Source organism: Fringilla coelebs (assembly GCF_963513975.1).
Source record: "Fringilla coelebs genome assembly, chromosome: 31".
NCBI classification, from domain to species: domain Eukaryota; kingdom Metazoa; phylum Chordata; class Aves; order Passeriformes; family Fringillidae; genus Fringilla; species Fringilla coelebs.
This window is the reverse complement of record NC_140057.1, coordinates 1,457,858-1,483,170: the sequence shown is the minus strand read 5'-3', so window position 1 is coordinate 1,483,170 and position 25,313 is coordinate 1,457,858. Positions and strand designations below refer to the sequence as shown.

The window sequence follows — 25,313 nt, the reverse complement described above, 5'->3', positions numbered from 1 at the left end:
TGGGCCGCGGCATTTCCAGCGCCGGAGGGACTGATAAGAGACTGAGTGAGCTGAGCTACAGCCCACGGAGGGACTTTGTGAGTTTGTCTCTGTTTTAGAGCAGCAAGAGGTTTTATAGTTTAATATTGATTAGGTTTTATTATGTAATAAACAGTTTTTTCCACTTTTTTCCAAGGAGGTATTTTATTTTTCCTGAACCAGTTGTGGGAGGAGCTGATGGAATCTGCTTTCCAGAGGAATCCCTTTGGGGGTTCTCTCCCAAATTTGCCCTGAACTAGGACAAGTTCTTTTGCAACTTCAGGGATTCCATGATTTTGATTTCCTATTGCCCAAGGGTGTCTTCCACAGCCAAATGTTGAAAAGCTGAGGAAAAGACCAAGATTTTGGAGACAGTGGGATAGAAACTCCACCAAGAAAAGGTTTTTCCCTTCTAGCTAAGCAGTGGATCTTCAGCTGGTAAGAACAAGGAAATGCTTTTCTTTTGGCCTTCATTTTTATTTCATTTCTCTTTATCCCTTTTAAATGTCTAGTATTGAGTTAAAAATAGACATTGAACTAAGACATGGCTCTAGTCGTGGTAGGACATATGGAGGCTGACAAGGGGACACATGGATATGAACAGAGATGGGGACCTGGGGGTCACAGGCATGGATGGAGATGTGTGGGACAATGACAGGGATGGAAACGTGGTGAGGTGACAGCCATGGGTGAGGACATGGTGGGACATGGGCAGTGATAAGTGGGGACGTGGCCATGGCCAGTGTCATGGGGGGAAGATGTGGGGGATGCTGGGTTGGAGGGGGTTGAGGGTTCCTGGGAGGCACTTGGGGCTCGCTGAGGCCTTTGGGGACCCCAGGCCGAGCGGCTGCGGCTGCGCTGGGAGACCCTGGGGGAGGTTCTGGGGCAGCTGCTCAAGGACCCCCTGACCTGGAGCCCCAGCCAGACACTGGGCTCCTGGAAAGGGATGAACGTCCTTGTCCCCAGGAGGGAAACCCCAGCACCCCCAGGGTGTCAGGGGCAGCTGAGAGGCCACAACAGGGAGGGGAAAGCCAGAGAGAGCTGTCACACTCTTAAACTACACCCCAAAAGTCCCAAAACTCAGGGATTGCTCCCAGGAAAAAGCTGCCAGGAGCTGCATGAATTGAGGGAAAGGGGGGATGTGACCCCCAGACAGAGCAGGAGGGACCTGGATCCTCCTAAACCAAACACAGGGATGAGAGGTGGAGCTGAAGGCAGGATGGGAAAGGGTTGGGAGTGCAGGGGAAAAGAGGATTCAGAGCAGGAGAGGGATGGGATCCCGAAATGGAGTTGGGAGGGGTCCTTGGGTTGGGGGAATGATGGGAGAATGGAGGGAAAGGTGGGGATGGGATTGAAAACGGGCGGTTCCGTGGGGATCCCTTTGTGTCCCCATCTGTTGATCCCTGGAGTGATTCCCTGGGGCTCTGGGGGAAAATGGGTCCGCTCTGGGTGGGTCCCCAAGCCCCCTGCCCATCCCTGGGGGGCTCATGGGGGGTTCCCTGGTTCCCTCCACCCAAACGCTGCAGCTGTGGGAGAGAGGTGGGTGTGAAAGGAGGATCTGGGGTAGGCCGGGAGTAGGAGCAATGGGAAGAGGAGGGAATGGAGATGGAAGATGGGAAAAGGAAGAGGAAGAACAGGAGGAGGAAGAGGAGGAGCCCCAGCAGAACCACTCGGTTTTCCTGCCCACCCGCTGAGTCCGCAGCTCCCCTGGCCCTGGCATCATCGACCCCCCCAGATCTCACAGGTGAGTGGGGAGGGGGAGCTGACCCCAAATCCTTCAGGGGATCTCTGGGAGGGTTTTTTTGCAGGGGAGGGGATGTTTGGATCTTGCAGGGCTCCAAAGATGAGACACAGATGCCCCTTTGGAGAATTGTGGAGGGTTCCTGTGGCAAACTGTCTGTACCAGCTGGGGAGGTGGTACCAGTTGGGGGGGACATTGGTTTTGGGGCTCTGATTGGCATCGGAGTGGGGAGAGCAGCAGGGGCCAATCCTGGAGCTGAGGGATCCTGGAAGCCTGGAGGGGTGGGGGAGGCTGGAGATGAGCAGGGTCTGGGCCTGCCCCAGGGTGGACAGGGTGGTTACTTTGGAAGATAAGGAAAGATAAGGTTACTTCCTGAAGATAAGCAAAAGCTCTTATCTCCCTTTAGGAAGGTACCAAAGCTATCACCATGACAACATGAAGAAAGTGAGAAAGTAAAAAGATATGGACTTTGGTTGGCTCACAGAGTGGTGTAGCTCCTTTTCACATTTTTAGGGTTTTGTTTCTTTTTCATGACCATTGGGCAGTGTATGTGTTTCTAAGCAAATGTAAATATCCTGTAAAACTATAAAGGCACCATGTTGCTTTAATAAATGAGCCCATACAGCCTTCTGATGGAGTCCTGGTGCTTGCACCATGTCGGGCTCTATAGCGACACACAACAATGAGAGGAATGAGAGGATGAGATGATGACTGGCAGGAAATGGCCATGAGCATGTGATGGCCATGAGATGACTGTGACCATGAGATAACCACAACCATGACCCAACCATAGCCAAGAGATGACCATGGTAAGATTGTGGCAAATGAGTTGAACGTGAGATGATCATAAAATGACCGTGACCGTGCAATGACCGTGACCGTGACCATGACACGAGCAGGACCATGGGATGAGCATTACAAAGAGATGACCATGAGCATGAGATGATTGTGACCAAGAGATGGCCATGAGATGATCACAACACAGCATGGCCATGTGTGATCACGATCATAAGGGGACTGTGAGCTGACCATTCCAGTGAGATAACCATGAGTTCAGGATGATGGTCATCAGGAAATGACCATAGCCCTGAGATGGCCCTGAGATGACCGTGACCATGACACAGCCATGATCATAAGATGACCATTAAAGTCAGATGACCATGAATGTGACCATGACAGGACCGTGACCATGAGATGGCCATGAGCATGAGATGATTGTGACCAAGCTGTGACCACAATGCAGCCATGGCCATGTGGTGATCAAGACCATAAGAATGATGCCTTATGTTTTAGCTTTCGTATTTTCCATACTCTGTACTGTGCTAGTATATAACTCTGAACTTCATATAAAGTGATAGCAAATTCTCTTGTGAGTGCCAGTGGGGCTGGGGGGACACACGAACCCCCAAAATCAGCAGGGGATGGAGCGGGGGGTCCCGGCTGGGCCCGAGGCCACAGGGAGGGGCTGTGGCCGCCAGCGGCTCAGGAGCTCTGAGGGCAGAGAAAAGGGGGTGACACTGGGCTGGGGGGCCCCAGGAGGAGCACACATGCCTGGGGGGAGTGGGGACATGGCCCTCAGGACCCCCTCTCACCTTCTTGCACAGGTAGAAGCCGAGCCCCAGCACCAGGAAGACGAAGCCCAACACGGAGCCCCCGATTCCCGTCAGCATCTTGCTGCGGGCGGCGTCCGGCGGCACCTCTGGGGGGTCTGCAGGGGTCAGGACCCCAAAACCTCTCACAGACACCCCAAACCCCTCCAAGCACCCCCCCAGTCACTCCCAGCCCATCCAGGACCTCCTGAAACCTTTCCCCAATTTCTTCCCAGCCTCCCCAGGACCCACCAAAGCCTCTCCCATCCCTCTCACAGGATCCCACAACCCCCTTCCAGTTGCTCCCCACCACCCTAGGATCCCCAAACCCTCTCCTAGATCCCTCCCAGCCCCACCAGGACTCACCAAGACTCCTCCCACCCTCTTCCCAGCACAACCAACCTCAACCCAACCCCTGCCATCCCCAATCTCCTTCCAGCCCCTCCAGGCCCACTCAAATCCCTCCCAGTTATACCCAGCACCCCAGACTCCCTCCCAGTGCCCACCAGGACCTCCCAAACCCCATCCCACCCTCCCCAACATCATCCAAACCCCTTCCCAGCCCTTCCAGACCGACTAGCCCCTCTCCCAGTTTCAACCAGGCTCTCTCCAACTCCCTCCCAGTGGCTCCCAGCACATCCCAGTGCTTCCCCTGTACCCCAGTGCTGGTTCAGGGGGTGCTCAGGGCTGACGTGCTCCACCTGGCAGGTGTAGGTGACCCCACACTGGGGGGGTTTCCAGCAGCACCAGGAGCTGGTGGGTCCAGTCCCTGTTAAGGGCCACGTCGGTGGCCACTACGTGGTCTGAGAGCTCCTGCTGGCCCTGGAACCCCCTCAGTTGGATGTGGGCAGGGCAGAAATCCATCACGGAGCAGAGCAGGTGGCCAGGGCCGGGCTGGGAGCTCGAGGGCACCAGTGAGACTGACACGGTGGGGGGAACTGGGAGAGAGCAGAGACACACTGGGATCAGTTGGGGGAAACTGGGAGAGAGAGGGGAGGGGTGGAATGGCCTTGAGAGAGACTGGGAATGGAGTAGAAGGGACTGGGAATGGACTCGAAATTGCCTGGGAGAGACTGGGATTGGTCTGGGATGGATTGGGAGAGATGGGAGGGGATGGGGGCGGAGCACTGGGAGAGAGGCTGGAGGTCCTACAGTGAACTGGGAACAGACTGGGAATGGGCTGAGGAGGAGTGGAAGGGACTGGGGCAGCACTGGGAGGAACTGGGAATGACGTGCGCGGCACTGGGAGGCCGAGTCCAGCGCGGGGCACTCGGCACTGCGGGTCTGCCTGGCAACCGATGAGTCATCTGAGACACGCGCTCTGATTGGCTGACGGGCGTCAAAAGCACGCCCGACTGAGATGGAGACGCCGTGAGTCGCTGGGAGAGACTGGGATGGATTGGGAATGGAGTGGGAGAGACTGGGATGGACTGGGAATGGAGTGGGAGAGACTGGGATGGACTGGGCTCGACCCGGAGGGAACGGAGGTGCCGGGGATGGGCACAAGGAGCGCTGAGGGCTCTGGGGCGATTCCCAGGGAGGTTTTGAGGGGCTCCAGGGTCACTGCCAGGGCAGGGCCCGAGGGGACACGCTCTGCCCCGCGCTCACCTCGGCGCTCCGTCAGGAACACGGCGACCACCTCGTAGTTGCTCCGGCAGTACCAGTGCACCGCGGTCCTTTTTAGCCGCATGAAATCTGGGAGGCTGTTCCAGTACCCGGCCACCTTCTCCTCAAAGCGGGTGAACCCCGCTAAGATCCCCACGTCGCAGTCGAAGTGCAGGAGCTGCTCCCGGTTGTAGCTGTGCCTCTCCACGTACTTCACCCTCTCGGTGCCGTTAATGAAGTAACACTCAGCCTTTGCAATCCACTGGAACACCCCTGAGTGTGCAGGTCAGGGGCGAACCCCGAGAGCTCCAGGTGCCACCCTGCATCCCCACCCCGCACCCCCTTCCCCCATTTCCCCTTTCTCATCCTCTCACCTCCAACCTCGAGCAATTCCCCAAATCACTTTTGGGGTCCCTTTCCCCCCTTTACCACCCTTTTCCCCCAATCACCAATCCCTCCAGGCTCAGTTTTTGGGTCTCACCCTTCCCTTTTCCCCACTTTCCCACCATCTCCCACCCTTTCTTCACCTCCCCCATCCCTCAGCCCCTCCTGCTCATCCTTTGGGGTGTCCCCTCCTCCTCCCCCTCCATTCCAGGCTCTGGCCGCCGGCCTTTCCCCCTTCTCCCTCTCACGAGCTGTCCTTGTGAATGGGTTTCCTGATGGTTCATCATCTCAGGGTGCAAAAAACATACACTTTTTTGATGGGGGAAGGGAATGATTTTGAAACTGAATCTATTGTATTTTTGAGGGGAAAACCTGATATATGGAAGAAGGGTGCACACAGTCCATATCTCAGTGGGCCAGAGCCATTGTTTTCGTGGTTCAGTGCCCGCACCTGCAACATCCATCTTGCTTTGGTCAGCTCGCCTCCCCCCGGCACCTCCCCCGGGCTGGGGGCTTCAGTCCCAGTCCCTGGAAAGTGTGGGAGAGGCCTTTTCCCATGGGGATTTCATGTCCTGGCTCTTCTCTGGTGAGGTGGTTTGCTACATCTCAGTTTGTCTGTCACGGTGGGTGCAAACGGACGGAAGGGGTCTTCTTTGAGGGAGCACCCCTAAAACTCAGGAAAAGTCCAGCCAGGCCAAGAAGTGGTGGGGGAAATATCCCAGAGCTATTGTTGCAAAATGTCAGAATGTCCTTTTTCTTCTCATGGAGCTCAGTGTAGCATGCAGCAAATACACACACCTGTGACAGCAGTAGCTTTGCCGTGCTCTCAGGTCTCCCAGCCCTCGGCGTGTAACTTTCTCCTACAGAGCCAGAGGCCTTTGGACAGCGGTGTCTTTTCTTCAGCGGTCCCTCCATGACAATCATGAGGCAGATGAGGGATATTTTGGACAGACTCTCACTCATACCCAGACCCATCCTGCCTGCTGTGTCAGCTTTATAAAGCAGCCGTGAGCTTCGGGCTCCTGAGTGCCGGACGCTCCGAGGGCCTCGGCTGTAGTGAAGACATGGGAGATAGAACAATAGAGCTGTGGAGTTTGGCTTTCTAAGTTGCAAAAAGTTTATTTTAAGTAAATATTTAGAAGGTTAAGTATGAATAGTGCTCTGTGCTTTGTCTCTTATAAACAGGCCATTGTCTGCAAGAATTGGCCACCACTGTTTTACCCAGAGCTACATGTGCTTAAGGTGATTGGATAGAACTACTGTCAGTGTGCTTCTGCTCTGTGTAATTGGCTAACACGGCTTTATGGTGTGTTGTAACATTGAGTTTCTTTGGCCTGCTGCCTGAACAGCGAGCTGTTAGCATCTCTCCATTGCCATAATCATGGAATGAGACTGATGCTGAAAAATAAATAGCTCAAGAGGCTTTTCACAGTGGCCCCGTCCCGTTCGTGTCTGTGTATAAACTGCCAGTGATAAATGGTGCCCCGTGTGACGAGCTGGGTTGGACCAGAGGATTAAAAAAGAAGATCGTGGACAACTCGGTCGCCGGAGGCCCAGGTTGTTAACAAGAGGAATAGATCATCCCCTTCATTGTCGTCTGCATCTGATGTCCTTGTAAGTAATAAGCAGCTATTTTAGGGGCTCCTGGGCAACGAGATGGGAAATCATTTATCTAAAACAGAATGGGACGTCTTTTACTGGCTTGAGAAAATTTTACAAAATACAGGACGTTCAGATATCTCAAAAATTGAACTGAAAGACTTATTAGTCTGGGTAAAAGCAAATATTCAAAATGTAGACTTGCAGTCTGCTTTTACCTTCAATTTTTTAGATCAAATAAACTGGAAAATTTATAATCTGTTCACTCTCAAAAAGGGAGAGACTGTGGGCAAACTAATGCCTGTCTCTAGAGCTTTAATGGAGAATTTTAAGCAGAATGACTGTAACAGAGACATTTTTGAACAACAGAACAAAACATCTTGCTCAGACCCTTTAAATCCAAGTAATGCTGGGCCATGGTTGTTTTCTGGGGGGATGTCGGGTTGTGTTCAGAGTTCCTTCCCTTCTGGCGCCTCCGCTGTTTCTCCCGGCAATGTTGATGGCGTCGCGTCCCCCAGAAGCTTGGAACCGGAGCAGCTTTCAGCTCGGGTCATGTCCCCCGTTTCTTCCAGGTCTCCCCACATCCCTGCAGCTGAGAACAGCCTTCCATCCCTCCCTCTGAGAAAAAACAAACTCCTGCAATGTCGGGAAAGCTTTCGGAATTTTCATTGCATTCCGGGAATGTGGGAGTTTCTGAATTGTGTTCAGGGGAGGGTGGAATTGGCACAGACACTAGAGATGAGAGTTTGAAGAGGTTTTGTGATACAGTAGCTGCTGGCTCTGAAATTGGGCAGGCAGGAACGGCAGAGAGGAGCTTTGGGTCTGCTCTGCCTGGTCGGGGGCTGTGGGGGTCACTCCTGCCAGTGCTTCCCCTTCTCGGGAAGACACTCCCTCGGAGCTGGTTCGGGCAGACAGATTGCTTTGCAGTTTGAAGAATCCTTTATTGTGAATTGTTCTCCCAAGTCCCTCCCAGGTTTTTCTGTGGTGCATCATACTCTGATATAGAGGATGGCGTAACTGTGAATCGGGCTCTGCCTGCAGGAGACAGAGCAGGGGGAGGACAGGGGGACAACGGGAGGCAGTCACGAGTCTGGAATGACCCTGCCCAGGCAGAGGCTTGGGGAAAAAGCAAGAGATTCAGGAAAACTTTCAATAGAAACGCGAATGATAATGTGGGAGTCTTAAAGTCTGTTTCGTTTGCTGCTGGAGGGAAAAATAGCATTTTAAACTCACAGCTTGATGCTGGCCACTCTCCAGTTGTTTCCCCGAGACCGTTGAGATGCAGAGCATGTAACAGTGAATTCGAAAGTGAAGCAAATGCAAATTTGGGATTTGAAACTCAAGATCAGTTCAATTTGCCTGATTCTAACAAAACCCAATTCAGTGATTGTGAACAGGAGTCTAATTCTGGCTCCCTTCCAGATATCAGCACACCACATTCTTTGGCTGAGTCCTCCTCTGTCCCTCTGGGCAGGGCTCCAGGGGGGTGTGTTGTTCAGAGTTGCTGCTGCCAAGAATTCCGAGTCCTTTTCTCACGCCTATACTGGCAGAGCTCCCAGGAAAGTTGGTTGCTGCAGCAAGATCCCTGCCAAAAACTTGCAGCTTGGCAGAACTCCCAAAACAGCTGGGGTCAGTGAGAATTTTACCCCTTCCACACCAAAGACAGCAATTATGAGGGAAAAAATTAGGATGCAACCTAGATTAGATCTAGAGCCTCCATTGGTGTTACCTAATTGGTCTGATATTAATCAACATTTAGAAAAAGATTTGGATTCAAAGAAACAACTCCTTGCATTACCTGTAAGGTGTGGTCAGAATGATGTAAATCCAAGATTTGAGAGTCTCTCTCACCATGATATAAAAGAATTGCATCAGGCTTTGAAAGAAAGTGGGTTCTCTTCTCCTTATTTTAATAATGTGCTGAAAAGTATTTTTAATTCTTACCATTTAGTCCCTGCTGATTGTCGAAATGCGGCTTCCCTGATTTTAACCAATTCACAATATCTTTTATGGGAATTACAATACAAAAAACTCCTTAATAAATTAGTTGTAAAATATGCAAACACTGCTTATGAGGATTTAGATGTTACCCAATTAGCAGGTGATCCACCTTACCATAGACCAGAAAATCAAGCTGTAGAATTGCCTCAGCCTGTATTAACAGACATTAAAGACGCTGCTAGAAAAGCTTTGTTTTCAATTGAGCCAGCTAGCACAAACGTGAATGCATGTACAACCATTAAGCAAAGTGCAACAGAATCCTATGGTTCTTCCTTAGATAGATTAACCCAAGCAGTTGAAAAGCAATGTCCAGATGAACAAGCTTGTTCTTATATTCTTCAAAATCTTGTTTTTGTAAACACCAATGAAGATTGTAGAAAAATTATTTTAACTTTGCCTGATCAGCCTCCAACAGTTACACATGTGCTAACAGCCTGCAGTAGGCTCACTGGTCCACAGCACCTTGCTAATTTACAGGTCAGTGCTTTAGGAAAAACATTGGAAGATAATTTGACACAACGATTGGATAAATTTGTAAAGCTCCTAGAAAAACAAGCAAAAAATTGGGAAAATTCTGTTAGCACTGTGCAGCTGGACTCTGATAAAAAGCCTTGTTGCTTTGCTTGTGATAAACCAGTGTCAACAACCTGCAAGACTTACAACAACTTTTGGGAGAAATCAATTGGGTCAGACCTGTTTTGGGAATCACCAACCATGAACTGGGTCCACTTTTCGATTTGCTGAGAGGAAGCTGCGACATCACCTCTCCAAGAACCTGAACACCTGAGGCTCGTGCAGCCCTCGACAAGGTCATGGAAGCTCTCCAAAAAAGACAAGCTCATCGCTGCGTTCTGGAAAAGCCTTTCTTTTTTGCAATTTTAGGATAAAAAAATACAATTTTGTGATCTCATTTTTCAGTGGGACCCTTCTGAGATAGATCCTTTGTTGATAATAGAATGGATTTTTCTTCCCTACAGGTTTCCAAAGACTATTTTCACAGTTTTAGAAATGATAGCACAAATTGTAATTAAGGCCAGAAGCAGATTGCTAACTTTAGCAGGTCAAGAATTTGCAGTTATCTATTTGCCATTGGAAAAAGATTCTCTTAATTGGGTGATGCAAAATTCTGATGATTTGCAGTATGCATTGTTGGACTTCCCAGGTGTTTGTTCTGTTCACTACCCAGCTCACAAATTATTGCAGGCAAAATTGAGTTTTAGAGAGAAACCTAAATTAAGTAAAATTCCTTTAAATGCAATCACTCTCTTCACTGATGGCTCTGGCAAAAGTCACAAATCAGTTGTAACTTGGTTGAACCAAAAACTAATGCTTGGGAATCTGACATTCAAATAATAAAAGGGTCTCCTCAGATTGTGGAACTTGCTGCCGTGGTTCGGGTTTTCCAGCTCTTTCCACAACCTCTTAATTTAATCACAGATTCTGCCTATGTTGCTAATGTAGTTAAGAGATTAGAAGGGTCACTTTTGAAAGATGTTAGTAATGATACTTTATATCGTTGGCTTTCATGTCTTTATACAACTTTGCAATATAGAACTAATCCATATTTTGTTTCTCACATCAGGGCTCATTCTTCGCTTCCTGGATTTTTAGTGGAAGGAAATACGAGAGCGGACAAACTGACAATGGTTATTTCAAACACTTTGCCAAACATTTTTGAACAAGCAAAACTGAGCCATGCCTTTTTTCATCAGAACGCACAAGCACTTGTGCGAATGTTTCAAATTTCCAAGAATCAAGCCAAGGCCATCATCAGCGCTTGCCCTGACTGTCAGCTTGTGCAGCCTCCTGTTTCCACAGGAGCCGTCAGCCCAGGAGGTTTGCAAAGCCTGCAGTTGTGGCAAACAGATGTCACTAAATACCCCTCCTTTGGCAAATTTAAAAATATTCCTGTTCCAGTGGACACGTTCTCTGGTGAAGTTTTTGCTTCTCTTCACACAGGTGAAAGGCAATCATGCCTGCCATCATTTTCTGCAACCTTTTGCTTCATTGGGTGTGCCCCAAGAAGTAAAAACCGAAAATGGTCCCGTATATATATCTCAAAAATTGGCCACATTTTTAAAAGGATGGGGTGTTTGTCACATCTTTGGTGTTCCTCACTCTCCCACAGGTCAGGCAATTATTGAGAGGACGCATCAAACATTAAAATGCATTTTAGATCAACAGAGAGGGGGAGTAGAGGTCACACCACAGATGAGGCTGAACAAAGCTTTGTATGTTTTTAATTTTTTAAACAGCTCGGGTGCAGAACCTGATCCACCAATTTTTAGGCATTTTTCAAATAACACACAGGCGAAGCTGTAAGAAAATCCTCCTGTTTTAATTAGAAACCCTGAGTCTGGACAAATTGAAGGTCCTTTCGATTAATAACCTGGGGCAAAGGGCACGCTTCTGTCTCTACAGGTGCAGGAATGAAGTGGGTCCCAGTCAAAACTGTCAAACCATATTGCACCCAGAACGTGCTGAGGGGTCCAGAGCCGAGGGAGCAAGAACGCAGACGTGAGCCGAGCAGAGGGATCCCGGGCCACGCCTGACGCTCCTTGTGCATCGGTGGAACCTGCAAACTCTGATTTTGTGTTAATGTTATTTATAAGTGTGTCAATTGTATGTCAAAGGTTTGTTTCCTAGAGCTGATTTTTGGCAAAAGTTTAGGTTTTTGTTAGGTTATAGATCCCCTCTATTGAATTTTCAAAATCAAATTTTATCTTACAGCTAAAAGCAAAGTTTTAACATTGATATATATGTGAGGATTTTGCCAAAACTTAGCTCGTGAAAAAGATGAAGCAAAGGCAAGTTGTATGTTGGTATTGGTGGGTTTTAATTGTTTTTTGTCATGCAGACTTGCCTGTGGAACAACCGAAAACAAATGTTTGGGTGACCGTACCAAGGCAGCCGGCTCGGATTCTATATGTTTGTCTAATTCAGAACCAGAAAAACCTTTTCCAACCTGTCTGGTTGGTGTGCCAGTAAATGAGTTGCCTTTGGTCAAAAAACAATACATGCTACCCTTCAAAATCGAGCAGCAATTGATTTTCTTTTACTGGCACAAGGGCATGGTTGTGAGGAATTTGAAGGATTGTGTTGTATGAATCTGCCCGATCATTCTGAATCCATGCACAAAAGCATACAAAAACTGAAAGATTTGACAGCCCAAATTAAAGAGGATGGTGGGTCCTGGTTGGATAATCTGTTCAAAGAATGGAGCTTAGCACCTTGGCTGAGGGAACTTTGCAAGAGAGGTCTCTCTGTATCAGGTGTTTTGGTAGTGATACTGAAAGTAATCCCCTGCATACTTCAGTGTGTGCCACGAATGATGAACAAAATGGTCACAGGAGTTTTTGTCATTCAAGAGAAAGAAGCAGGAAGTGGAATCACAGAGAGTGTTCAAAATCTCACGGAGATGATGGATGAAGGTATAGAAATGGAGGAAGGATTTGAGTTAAGACCCTGGAATCGAGAAGAGTTTTTTGAACAATGACTTGTAACGATTGTCAGACATGATTAATGAGTTTTTCACTGACTGGGCCTTCACAGCATTAAGTTGCTGTGCTGTAATATAGTAATGCTTAGTACCAGCAAGAACAGCAGATTATAGGCAAAACTATTATAGTAGAGCTATGAAACGCAAGTAGTTAATGACACCGTTATGAAGGTTTCTTTTTGTGTGAACAGAGAGGGGGAATGGTGAGAATCCATAAAATCAGAGAGTTTTAGGAAGGTGGTAAAAAGACAGGCCCCAGATACAGCAGAATTGTGAAGTGCTAAAACTGCAGAAAAAATATCTAAGCGGTAGCAAAGACATGAGAAATAGAACAATAGAGCTGTGTAGTTTGGCTTTCTAAGTTGCAAAAAGTTTATTTTAAGTAAATATTTAGAAGGTTAAGTATGAATAGTGCTCTGTGCTTTGTCTCTTATGAACGGGCCATTGTCTGCAAGAATAGGCCACCACTGTTTTACCCAGAGCTACATTTGCTTAAGGTGATTGGATAGAACTACTGTCAGTGTGCTTCTGCTCTGTGTAATTGGCTAACACGGCTTTATGGTGTGTTGTAACATTGAGTTTCTTTGGCCTGCTGCCTGAACAGCGAGCTGTTAGCATCTCTCCATTGCCATAATCATGGAATGAGACTGATGCTGAAAAATAAATAGCTCAAGAGGCTTTTCACAGTGGCCCCGTCCCGTTCGTGTCTGTGTATAAACTGCCAGTGATAATCTTAATAGACAGTGATGACCTGACATAAGAAGTAAACAGAAGTTTAAATCCAGCTCAATTCTTATATGAAGAACCAGCAGATCACCTAATACACAGTTGTGTCGAAATTATCAAATACCAAGCAAAGGTTTGAGAAGACTTTGAAGAACAAGCCTGTGACAGTGTTCACAGGGGTCCCAGGATGAGACGAGAATGTTGACTCCATGTTTCAGAAGGCTCAGTTCATTGTTTTATGATATATAGTATATTAAAATTATACAAAAGAATAGAAAAAAGGATTTCATCAACCTTGTGAATTTCAGCTGGAAAATCACCTTCACCCCATTCCCATGTGATCACAGCTGCTGTTGCCTGCATCCATAGCTGTGCTTGTGTACAACTGGAAGCTAAAGACACATTATCTTGGACTGTACTAAGTGCTTCTACTGTTACCTTGTGTTCTTGGTCCCTGGCCTTTTCCCACTCTGGCAGTACTTCTGAAATCTGCCACTGGCTAGTTCCTAATGCCAATAGAGATGACTGTAAAGGCTGCTTCAGTTTTGCTGGGCCACCTGCTGCAGTGGCCAGCTCTCTCATAGATCCAGTGTACTGATTAAAACCTGGGACACGGGCCATGCAGCATTGTTTTGGACACAGGTACTCCAGGACTTCAATTACAATTATATACAAAACAATTCTATAAATAAAATTACAAACTATGCCCTGCCCTGCAATATACTCATTTTGCCTGAATAAGTTTCAGTCTCAGTTCATTGTCTCTTGGTGTCAATTTCCAAGGGGCTTCTGAAGCCGGCTTCACTCCAGCGTGGTGGATCCAGGCATTCTGCTTCTGAATCCTGACTGGGGTGAAGGTGGTGAGAAGCACCTGGAATGGTCCCTCCCACTGTGGTTCCAAACTCTTTTCTGTCAGACACTTCACACACACATAATCCCCAGGCTGTATGTTATGTACTGGTCCATCTAGCTCCCTGCTCTGAGTTCCAGCCACTTGTTTCCCAATTTCTCTGAGCTGTCTGCTTAAAGCCACCATGGAGGTGGCCAGTGTAACCTCCCCAGTGTGGGTGGGCATTTCCTGTTGTGTTCTATAAAGCATTTCCAAGGGACTTAGACTTTCTTTAGCCCGAGGTTTAGTTCAAATTCACAACAATGCCAGTGGAAGAGCTTGGGGCCAGGGCAGATCAAATTCCTGTCCCAGTCTTACAATCTGCTGCTTCATCAAATGATTCAATTTCGCCTCTTGGCCGCTCAGTTGGGGTGGTATGGAGTGTGAAGTTCCCAGTCTATGCCCAGGTGGCTCCTAATCTGTTGCACTATTCCGGAAATGAAATGTGATCCTCTATCCAAGGATACTGTGGCTGGAATTCTGAAATGTGGTATTATTTCTTGTAATAATACCCTGGTCACCTCTTGAGCCTTGACAGTTCTGGTGGGGAACGCTTCTGGCCATCCTGAAAACGTATCTGTCAATACTAATAAATACCAGTACCCCCCTTTCCTTGGGAGTTCTGAAAAGTCAATTTGCCACTGCTGTCCAGGCCCATGGCCCCTCCCAGTCTGACCAAGTTTTGGTCTGGGGGTATTTTTGGGGTTAGTCTGGAGGCAAAGATCACACTGTCAGCTCACTTGAGTAATAGTGCCATATAAATTCCTGGCAACGATTCTCTCAATCAAGAAGGTGTTCAGGGCTTCTACTCCCCAGTGTGCTTTCGGGTGCTCCTCCCTTACTAGTGACCACAACAAATGGGAAGGGATTACCAGCTTCCCTCCAATGGTAGCCCACCCTTCTTGGTTGTATGTCCTTTTTTGATCTTTGATTAGTTTTCCATCTTTCTTATTGTATTCTGGCTTACCTTCAAGGGAAATTTGTCCACCTGGAATTAGAGCTCCATCAACAGTTACCTCACCTTTCACTGCTTCCTTTGCCTCTCTATCTGCCAGCTCATTTCCTTCCTCCAATTCTGAGCTCACTCTCTGCTGTGCCTTAATATGCATAATTGCTACCTTTTCAGGCAGCTGAACTGCTTCCAGCAGCCACATTATCTCTTGTGCATGTTTGATGTTCTCACCTTGTGAGGCCAGCAGTCCCCTCTCTCCAGAAGGTTCCATGTGCATGCACAACTGGTCTCTGCACCATCCCAAGGAGTGTCCTCCAAGTCTGGGCATCTGGAGTAAGCAGCTTCAATGGTCTCCAGACAATCCTGGTGTACTGTTTCCTTGATCCCACGGAGAAAAGGAGCTGGGTTCACAAGGTTAGTGACTACAGAGTCCTTTGCCCAGCACTGACCTCACACCCCAGGTAGATTACCTTCTGTTTCACTGCCTCTGCCTTTTGGTTGGTTTTTTTTGATACTCTCTATCCCTGGAGCCCTGGGAAATTCAAAAGGCTTACTGTCCAGGCCACACATGCTTCCCTCCTCTGAGTGTCTGTCAGGAGATCATCCACATTCTGCAATAGCCTTCCTCCTTCTGGGGCAGCTTCCCAGGACTCCAGATCTTTTCTAAGTTGTTCTCCAAACAGAACAGGGTAATTTTGAAGCCTTGAAGGACTTGAGGCAACACAATCTACGTGAGCTGGGTTTTGTGCCTGCTTTTAGGGTTTTCTCATTTGAATGCAAAAATTTTCTGGTTGGCTTCATGGATAGGGAGGCAAAAGAAAGCATCTTTCAGATCTAAACCAGTAAACTAGGTTAGCTCAGGTGCCAATCATGTTAGTAGGGTGTATGGGTTTGCCACAAGGTGTACTGCCTGACCCTAGCTGGCTGTTGTCCTTAACTTGCACAGAAGGTCCATTCTCTGCCCTCCCTGGTTTGTTAGAGGCCCATACCCCAGGAAACACTGGATCCATTATTTTCTTGTTAATTTCATCCTTATTTTCCATTTCAGCTGCACTAATTGTAAAAATTCAGCTTAGTATGTCTACATATTGCTGATCCTTTACCTCCAAAATAATCTCCCAATCTCTAAATGTGATCTTTGCTTCCAGATGCTACAACAAGTCCCTACCCAACAGGGCCTTTGGAGAGTTCGGCATATATAAAAACCTATGACTATTTTGATGGTTTGTAAAGTATGCTTTTCAGATTGGCCAGTTGCCCCCTTACCATAACATAATCATCTGTTGTAGGCATCGAGGCTTTATTTAACACTGAGTATGTTTCCCCTGTGTCTACTAAAAACTTCATTTTCTTAGCTCCCATTTTTCTACCCCATCCCAACTCTCTGCCTTAATTCAAAGTCTCGGGGTATAAAATAGGCTGAGCACACTCAGCTCTAATTATTTCTGCCGGGTTTCTTAAATTACTTGAAACTCTCTTTTCTAATAATTCAAACACCCTGTTACTTCTTTGCTTCTTGCAACTGGCTGCTACTAAATTCCTTAGAGCTCTCTGAGGACCCTTCGTTTCCTTAGAATAGCACAAATGATAGAGTGCCTGTCTTGGTCTCCTGCACCCAAACTCTGCTTTACAAAATCTCATTCTTTTCCAGTTCTCTTCCTGCACAATCTAATTCAAGCATTGTTTTTACTGACACTCACTTTGCTGCCTTGCAAAAGGCTGTGCCTGTTACAGCAAAACTCTGGTATGCCCACAAACACAGACTCCCCCCCACCCCATCTCCAATTCATGAGTCAGGGCTTAAGTTGCTGTGGGAGGGGAGTTCCTGAAATTCCTTTAATTTGTTTAACCACAGTTCAACATAAATCACCCTACTGCAGTTTTTCTGTGTAAAATGCTCCACTTGTTGCAAACAAAATCCTAAAATCTCCACAAATACAAGCCTACAATACTGAGAATCAAATGACCACAATGCAGGGGAAGAACCACACAAACTCACTGGGAAAGGGGTATCTCTTCAAGTGCCCACTTTTCTCAACACAACCCAACATACAACACTTCAGCATCTACCCACATCAGCTTATCAGCTTCTTCTGGTCCTCACACACTCTGGACACAATCAAAATAACAGCACACAGTAAAATTCCAGGGATCAATCCAAGCTATTGAGGCAGAGGAATCCCCTGAGCTTGTCTGGACACGGTTAAAATGTGCACAATCTACACAAATCCCACATCACCACCTTTAAACACAATAATCAATAAATGTCCTCACCCACGTTTCTCCACTGGTTCCACCCCTCTGCGGGTGTTCCCTGTCCCCACAGCCTGTCCCAGCCGGTGCTCCGGGCCTCACCTGGCTGCTGCAGACACGGGTAGAACTCCCCCCGCACGCTGGGGGTGCACTCACTCACTCGCTCTCTCTCACACACCCCACACTCACACAATTACAAACACACTGACATCAATCACACCGTGCATTACCCATACAATGTCCGCACACCACGAGCACACAAAGTTGGGGTTCACTCGGCTCACCCCAGAGTCGCCAGCGGCCGCTCCATCCAACAATGAACCCGTTCCCAGCCGCGCCTCAGCCGGGAACCTCTGCCGCCGCCCGTGCTCGGGGTCGATGGCTGCCTGCAAGCACAGGGACCAGGCTGTGCACTCAGACAGCTCTGAGTCACTTATCAGCAGCCCTATCTCCCCGGGCCCTTTGATACACAGACCGTGTATCCAGACTCCAGCAGGTCCTTGTCTGTCTCTGCAGGAGGCAAGCCCAGATGGAGCTGAGCTCCTCCAGGGAAATCCCGGGGTGCGCCTGGGAGTCTGTCCTCCCTTCTGCCCCTGCCAGGACAGACAATCACCTGGCTGGCTTGCCAAAATGATTAGTGGAAAGAAAAGAGAAACTCCACGACTTTGTAAAAAGTTGAAAAGCTGGTAGGTTTATTACAGCACTGGATGCATGTGGAAATCCTTGTTGTCCCTAAAGGACATGTGCACCCCTGAGAACTCCCCCTTGCTTATACATATGCATATAGTCTCATTCACATTCATTTCAGTGATTTCACATTACAAGCTGCAATTAGTTTTTATCAGTCCTTGCCCTTTGCGCAGAGAGCTCTCTGCTCCTGTTAAATTGCTACTTTGTCCAACCCATCCAGGGAATGATGTGATCTGACAACATGATTTCCAAGGCTGAACAGATGCTTTAGTCTATACTATATTATACTACATTACACTATTGCTATACTAAATCTATAGGAAATTACATACTAAAGAAAAACCTCTGACCTTTTACTGACCATCATGACACAGCTTTGACCTAATTGATCAATCAGTTCAAACAACCATCACCAGTATCCAATTAACAAATTACTCTCCATAAACGATCTCCATAACACATTCCACATGTGCCAAACAACAGGAGCAGCAACTGAGATAAGAACTGTTTACTTCCCCTCTGAGCTTTCTCAGCCTTTCCACAGCTTCCCAGGGAAAATCCTGGGAGAGAGAATTATGTCTCTATTCAAAGAAATGTGAGTACCACAGGGATTTGTTCTCTCTGGTCTCAGTCTGCAGCTCAGTGCCTGGGGTAAGGAAAGAAAAGGAGAGGCAGGAATGAGGAAGGAAGAAGGACAGAAAGGGAAGGAGATAGCACCAATTCATTCCTGGGAGCACGGTGTCAGCAGTGGGGTTGTCCTGCAGCCAGGGGCGATGCTGGGCTGAGACATGGAGCAGAGGAGAGGGGGAAAAGGGCAGTGGCTTCCTCCTCACCTGCCTCAGTGTCCCACACCATCTTCCTTTTCCTTGCAGCCTCCTCCAGCTCCAAACAGACAAAGTTTAGGATTGACAAATCCTGGCTTGGGGGAAAAACAACGGGTGAGCACCTTGATCCTGCTTCCCAAGTCCAGCTGGAGAAGTAACCACCTTGTTCAAGGTTGGATGGGCCCAGACCCTGCTCACCTCCAGCCTCCCCCACCCCTCCAGGCTTCCAGGATCCCTCAGCTCCGGGATTGGCCCTTGCTACTCTCCCCACTCCAATGCCAATCAGAGCCCCAACACCAATGTCCCCCCCACCTGGTACCACCTCCCCAGCTGGTACAGACAGTTTGCCACAGGAACCCTCCACAATTCTCCAAAGGGCCATCTGTGTCTCACCTTTGGAGCCCTGCAAGATCCAAACATCCCCTCCCCTGCAAAAAAAACCTTCCCAGAGATACCCCGAAGGATTTGGGGTGAGCTCCCCTTTCCCATTCACCTGTGAGATCTGGGGGGGTCGATGCTGCCAGGGCCAGGGGAGCTGCGGACTCAGCGGGTGGGCAGGAAAACCGCGTGGTTCTGCTGGGGCTCCTCCTCTTCCTCCTCCTGTTCTTCCTCTTCCTTTTCCCATCTTCCACCTCCACTCTCCCTCCTCTTCCTATTGCTCCTCCTCCCTGCCCACCCCAGATCCTCCTTTCACACCCACCTCTCTCCCACAGCTGCAGCGTTTGGGTGGAGGGAACCAGGGAACCTCCCATGAGCCCCCCAGGGATGGGCAGGGGGCTTGGGGACCCACCCAGAGCGGATCCATTCCCCCCCAGAGCCCCAGGGAATCACGCCAGGGATCAACTGATGGGGACACAAAGGGATCCCCACAGAACCCCCCTTTTTCAATCCCATCCCCACCTTTCCCTCCCCTCTCCCATTGTTCCCCCAACCCAAGGACCCCTCCCAACTTTATGTGGGGATCCCATCCCTCTCCCGCTCTGAATCCTCTTTTCCCCTGCACTCCCATCCTGCCTTCAGCTCCACCTCTCGTCCCTGTGTTTGGTTTTGGGGGATCCAGGTCCCTCCTGCTCAATCTGGGGGGTCACATCCCCCCTTTCCCTCAATTCATGCAGCTCCTGGCAGCTTTTTCCTGGGAGCAATCCCTCAGTTTTGGGACTTTTGGGGTGTAGTTTAAGAGTGTGACAGCTGTCTCTGGCTTTCCCCTCCCTGTTGTGGCCTCTCAGCTGCCCCTGACACCCTGGGGGTGCTGGGGTTTCCCTCCTGGGGACAAGGACGTTCATCCCTTGCCAGGAGCCCAGTGTCTGGCTGGGGCTCCAGGTCAGGGGGTCCTTGAGCAGCTGCCCCAGAACCTCCCCCAGGGTCTCCCAGCGCAGCCGCAGCCGCTGGGCCTGGGCTCCCCAAAGGCCTCAGCAAGCCCCAAGTGCCTCCCAGGAACCCTCAACCCCCTCCAACCCAGCATCCCCCACATCTTCCCCCCATGACACTGGCCATGGCCATGTCCCCACTTGTCACTGCCTATGTCCCACCATGTCCTCACCCATGGCTGTCACCCCACCACGTTTCCATCCCTGTCATTGTCCCACACATCTCCATCCATGCCCGTGTCCCCCCGTGTCCCCACAAATGGCCCAATCCCAGTTCATGTCCAAGTGTCCCCATGTCACTCTCCATGTCTGTGTCTTACCATGACCACACCCCTGTCTTAGTTCAATGTCTAACTTATCTCAGTATTGAATATTTAAAAGCAATAAAGAGAAATGAAAACAAAGTCAAGGCCAAAAGAAAAGGATTTCCTTGTCCATACCACCTGAGGATCCACTGCTTAGGTAGAAGGCAAGAACCTTTTTTTCATGGAGTTTCTATCCCACTGTCTCCAAAATCTTTTCCCCAGCTTTTCAACATTTGGCTGTGGAAGACACCCTTGGGCAATAGGAAATCAAAATCATGGAATCCCTGAAGTTGCAAAAGAACTTCTCCTGGTTCAGGGCAAATCTGGGAGAGAACCCCCAAAGGGGTTCCTCTGGAAAGCAGATTCAATCAGCCCCTCCCCCAACTGGTTCAGGAAAAATAAAATACCTCCTTGGAGAAAAGTGGAAAAAACTGTTTATTACACAATAAGACCTAATCAATATTAAACTATAAAACCTCTTGCTGCTCTAAAACACAGACAAACTCACAAAGTCCCTCCGTGGGCTGTAGCTCAGCTCACTCAGTCTCTTATCAGTCCCTCCGGCGCTGGAAATGCCGCGGCCCAGGCCCGGCCCGGTGGGCCACAGGTGTGAGCTGCCGGTGCTCTGCTGGTGCTCAGGCCAGAGCAGGTTCAAACAGGTCCAAAGAAAAGGGGAAAAACCACAGCCCAGGGAACTTCTTTGCCTCAGCTAGCTAAAACTAACTAAAAGCCAAGGAGAGCTCTGCTGTCTGTCCATGCGCAGACAACAAAGTGCAGGAGCAGGAATGTGGAGCAGTGAGTGCAGTGTCTGAAAACAAACTGTGCACTGCTTCTCTCCCCCTTCACTCTCAGGACAAGTCTTGAAGGTGCAAAACTTATTATTCAGCATGCACAAAACAGACTGGGAATACAAACATCATACAGTCAACCCAGAATATACCTCCAAGATTTTCCAGTACTCCTTGATGCCACCAGAAGATAGGATTGAATGCAAAAGATTTTATGGGGTTGAAAGTTGACAAATCTGCTCTCCCCAAGGAATTCCTATTGTTGGTCTGTGTCCCAGTGGATGTTCCTGCTGCTGGGTTTATCTAGCTGCCCACAGGGAACCAGGATGATGTGGAGCCTCCAAGCCAGGTGCCTTCCCAGCACAGATCACCAGGACCACGGATCACCAGGGCTCTGCCCAACAGGGTCACTGGGGATCATCCAATGCGGATCCTCTCATGGGGGATGGAGCTGGAGCAGCACACGAAGCTCTTCCAGCACTCAGGGCACTCACAGGGCTTCCCTTAGTGGTGCTTCCGTTGGTGTCGGGTCAAGGCTGAGCTCTGTGAGAAACTCTTCCCACACTCCCCACACTCGTAGGGCCTCTCCCCGGTGTGGATGCGCCGGTGGTTGGTGAGGGTGGAGTTGTGCTTGAAGCCTTTCCCACAGTCGGGGCAGCGGAAGGGCCTCTCCTCTCTGTGAATCCGCTCATGTAGGAGGAGAGTGGAGCTGATCTGAAACCTCTTCCCACACTCAGGACACTTGTAGGGTTTCTCCCCAGTGTGGGTGCGCTGGTGTGTTCTCAGGTTCCAGAGGAACCAATAGCTCTTCCCACATTCCAAGCAGGTGTGGGGCCGTTCACCTGTGTGGATCACCTGGTGTTGAACCAGGGCTGAGCTTCCTCTGAAGCTCTTCCCACATTCCCCACACTTGTAGGGCTTTACCCCAGAGTGGATCTTCTGGTGCTTTGTCAGCAGGCACTTCATGCTGAAGCTCTTCCCACACTCCCCACACTCAAAGGGCTTTTCCCCAGTGTGGATCCTCTCGTGTTTCCTCAGGCCAGAGCTCTGGCTGAAGCTCTTCCCACATTCCCCACACTTGTAGGGCTTATCCCCAGTGTGGATCCTCTCGTGTTTCCTAAGCCCAGAGCTGTGTCTGAAGCTCAGCCCACATTCCCCACACTCATGGGCCTTTTGCCCCGTGTGGATCCTCTGGTGTTGCATCAGGCTCTCCTTCTGCCTGAAGCTCTTCCCACACTCCCCACACTTGTAGGGCTGTTCCCCAGAGTGGATCCTCTGGTGCTTCCTCAGGCTGGAGCTCCAGCTGAAACGCTTCCCACACTCCTCACACTCATAGGGCCGTTCCCCAGTGTGGATCACCTGGTGCTGGATCAGGTGTAAGCTCCGACTAAAACCCTTCCCACATTCCAAGCACTTGTGGGGCTTCTCCCTGCCATGAGGCTTCTCCACCAGCTCTGAGCTCTGCCTGGATCTCCAGACACCTTCCTGGTTTAGGAGGGCTCTTTCCTCCTCCAAGCAACCTGGGCTGGGTTTGCAGCCCCTCCTCGTGCGGGGTCTCCAGGTCTTTTCCTCTTCCTCCATCCACTAAAGCCCTAGAAATGAAAAATCATGGTTTGGGGAAAAAACAAGAGGAGAGCACCTTGGACTGGGAGTTCCGCTTTGCCCAAGCTGATCTCATTAAGTCTTTGGGAATTTTATATCTCTAAGAACATCCAAAACTCCAAGATTCAGTGCAAAAATGCCCCAAACTTCAAGACACAGATAAAAAATTCTCCAAGCATCAAGATTCAGTAAAAGCCCCCTCCAAATAGAAAGATTCAGCCCCCACAACAAAACTGTAACACCAACAATTAGCCCAAGAAAGCTCAGAAACACCAAGATTCACCCCTGTGAAAATCCTGGATCCCCCTCCCCCGGCACCTGCCGCATGTGAGGGGGGCAATGATCCTGGGGCTGGGGGGGAGGCTGCAGATACAAGGAGGGGTAGAACCTTGTGATGCTTCCTCTTCCTGTTCCTCCTCCACCTTCTGTGTCTCTACTCTTCCTCATACTCCTCTTCCTCCTGCTATTCCTCCTTCTCCTCCACAATCCCACCTTCTCCTCCCACAGGCAGCGTTTGACCACTTTGTTCTTCAGCCCTGCTTGTCTTTCCCCTCTCCTCCTTCCCCCAAGCCCAGCACCCACTGCCGGCTCCCCCTTCCCCCCAAACCCACAGCATCCCACCGCAGGGGCAGGGATGGAGCTGGGCCAGCTCGGGCTGGGGCAGCGCTGGGCTCTCGGCCGCTCCCGCCCGCACTCGCTCCCCACTGCAGCCGCTCCCGCCAGCACAGAGCGGGGGGGCCCGGCCTTGGCGCTGCCCCACTCCCACCTCCCCAAATTCCCCTCGCGGGGGGCGCTGGGGCCAAACGGGGAGCGCAGCTGGGGAACGCTGCGAGCTGCAGCTCGGCCTGGCAACTGGTGAGTCATCATCAGTGCCTGCTCTGATTGGCTGAGCACTGCCTGAGGGCTGGGGCTGCAGCAAGGGGGGACACCCTGCTCCAGGGGGGATGTCCCCCAAACGGGGGACCCCATGAAAGGAAAGAGAAGGAAAGTGTCTTTACCAAGAGATGCTGTGAATCCACTCAGAGATAGGGCCAGGGACATGTACATAAGGAAGTGACAGGAGAAGCCATCAGTTTCAGAAAATCTTATTAATTGATGACACAGATTGCTGCTCAGCCACGGTCCTGCTCAATTAATGAACTTCAAGAAGAATAACAAAGATTTCACAGAGCCATGAATATAGTTTGCTATACAAAGGTAGAGAGCATATTAAGGGGATATGTAGTAGATGGATTAGGATGTTTGTACCTCTCAAGTACTTCAGCCAGTGGGGAAAGGGAAAAGGAGATGTGGCCAGGAAAATTAAGATGAACAGGAGGCTGTGTCCTCCAACAGCTGGAGACCACATGGGAAATGTCTCATGGCCTCTTCCTTTTTTAGGAGTAAAATTACTTTCACAGGACTCCTCTGTCTTCTTTGTGGACACAATCCTCTGGTGATGTCAATTTTTCCACACACCCTGGGACTCGTCTGGAATTCCTTCCACCATCCGGGGCGGCGGGCAGTGAGTGCAGCTGAAGGTGCCTCACCCGGTTTGGGGGATCGGCTCCCTTGGGTGGCGGCGGCACCGGGGATTGATCGGGTACCCGAGAGTGACCAGGAGACAGACGAGTGACACATCAGGGGGGCTCTGAAGAGTCAGCAGGGAGAGAGCTCTGAAAATCTCATCAGTGAGTGCACTGGGATCTTTGGGGAGTGAACATGGCAGGGCACCCATGGAGGGTAGAAAAGGGAAAGCCAGGAAGGGGTCCTGGCCAAAGGGATGATGATCCCAAAATATCTCTGATGGGTCCCTTGGGAGAATGGTGACGTAGTTTGCACATTCCCCCAGAGGTAACTGAAGACATGGACACCCAGGGGGACAATAAGCGAAGTGGAAAATGGATTTGGACAACAGGGGAGGGATGGTGTTGGTGTGCTGGGAAGGGACTGGGTGAAGGGCAGTGTGCAGCAATATGGATAAGGCAAGAAGCAGCAGGAGGAATCTATGCTGAAAGACAAAGGATGATGGATAAGAAGAGAAAGAGAAAAATACTGAGGATTGGAATGTTTCTCAGGGGTCTTATCCTCAAAATTTCCCAGTCGATCCAGTTCCATTCTATCCCCAGTCTCCAGGACAGGAAATCACAGAGGTCAGGATTCCAGGGCTTTCTCTGTGGTGGGCAGCGGCAGCGCCGGGCGCAGAGGTGCGGGACCGGCAGCACGGGCTGGGGGCCCGTGGGGAGCTGCGGGGCCGGGCCGGGGCTGTGGGGCAGCCGAGGCTCAGCGCCGGGCGCTGCCTGACCCCACCAGCCCCGGGCAGGGCCGGCAGTGGCCCCCGGCCCCCAGGAGGCTGCGGGACGCCCCGGCCGCTGCCCGGCCCCGTGGAGCTGCTGGCCCTGCCCGCCGGGGGGGCCGCCTTTGGACACTGCGGCAGGACAGGGACCGGCTCTGGGACACGGGCTGGGGAGGGCACCCTGAGCACAAGGAGCAAGGAACATC

At 50.0% G+C, this 25,313-nt stretch overlaps 2 protein-coding genes across 2 annotated transcripts in view; one reads left to right on the top strand and one right to left on the bottom strand.

Annotated features, from left to right (window-relative positions):
- LOC311164363 (uncharacterized protein) overlaps positions 1–25,313 on the top strand; it is a 55,174-nt gene that overhangs the window by 5,793 nt on the left and 24,068 nt on the right. The window lies entirely within an intron of this gene.
- Positions 20,631–22,811, bottom strand: LOC311164323 (uncharacterized protein; the record flags this gene model as incomplete). Its single annotated transcript, XM_084223731.1, has 1 exon — positions 20,631–22,811. The coding sequence occupies one exon, from the start codon at positions 22,809–22,811 to the stop codon at positions 21,735–21,737; it is 1,077 nt and encodes a 358-aa protein (XP_084079857.1). The 3' UTR covers positions 20,631–21,734.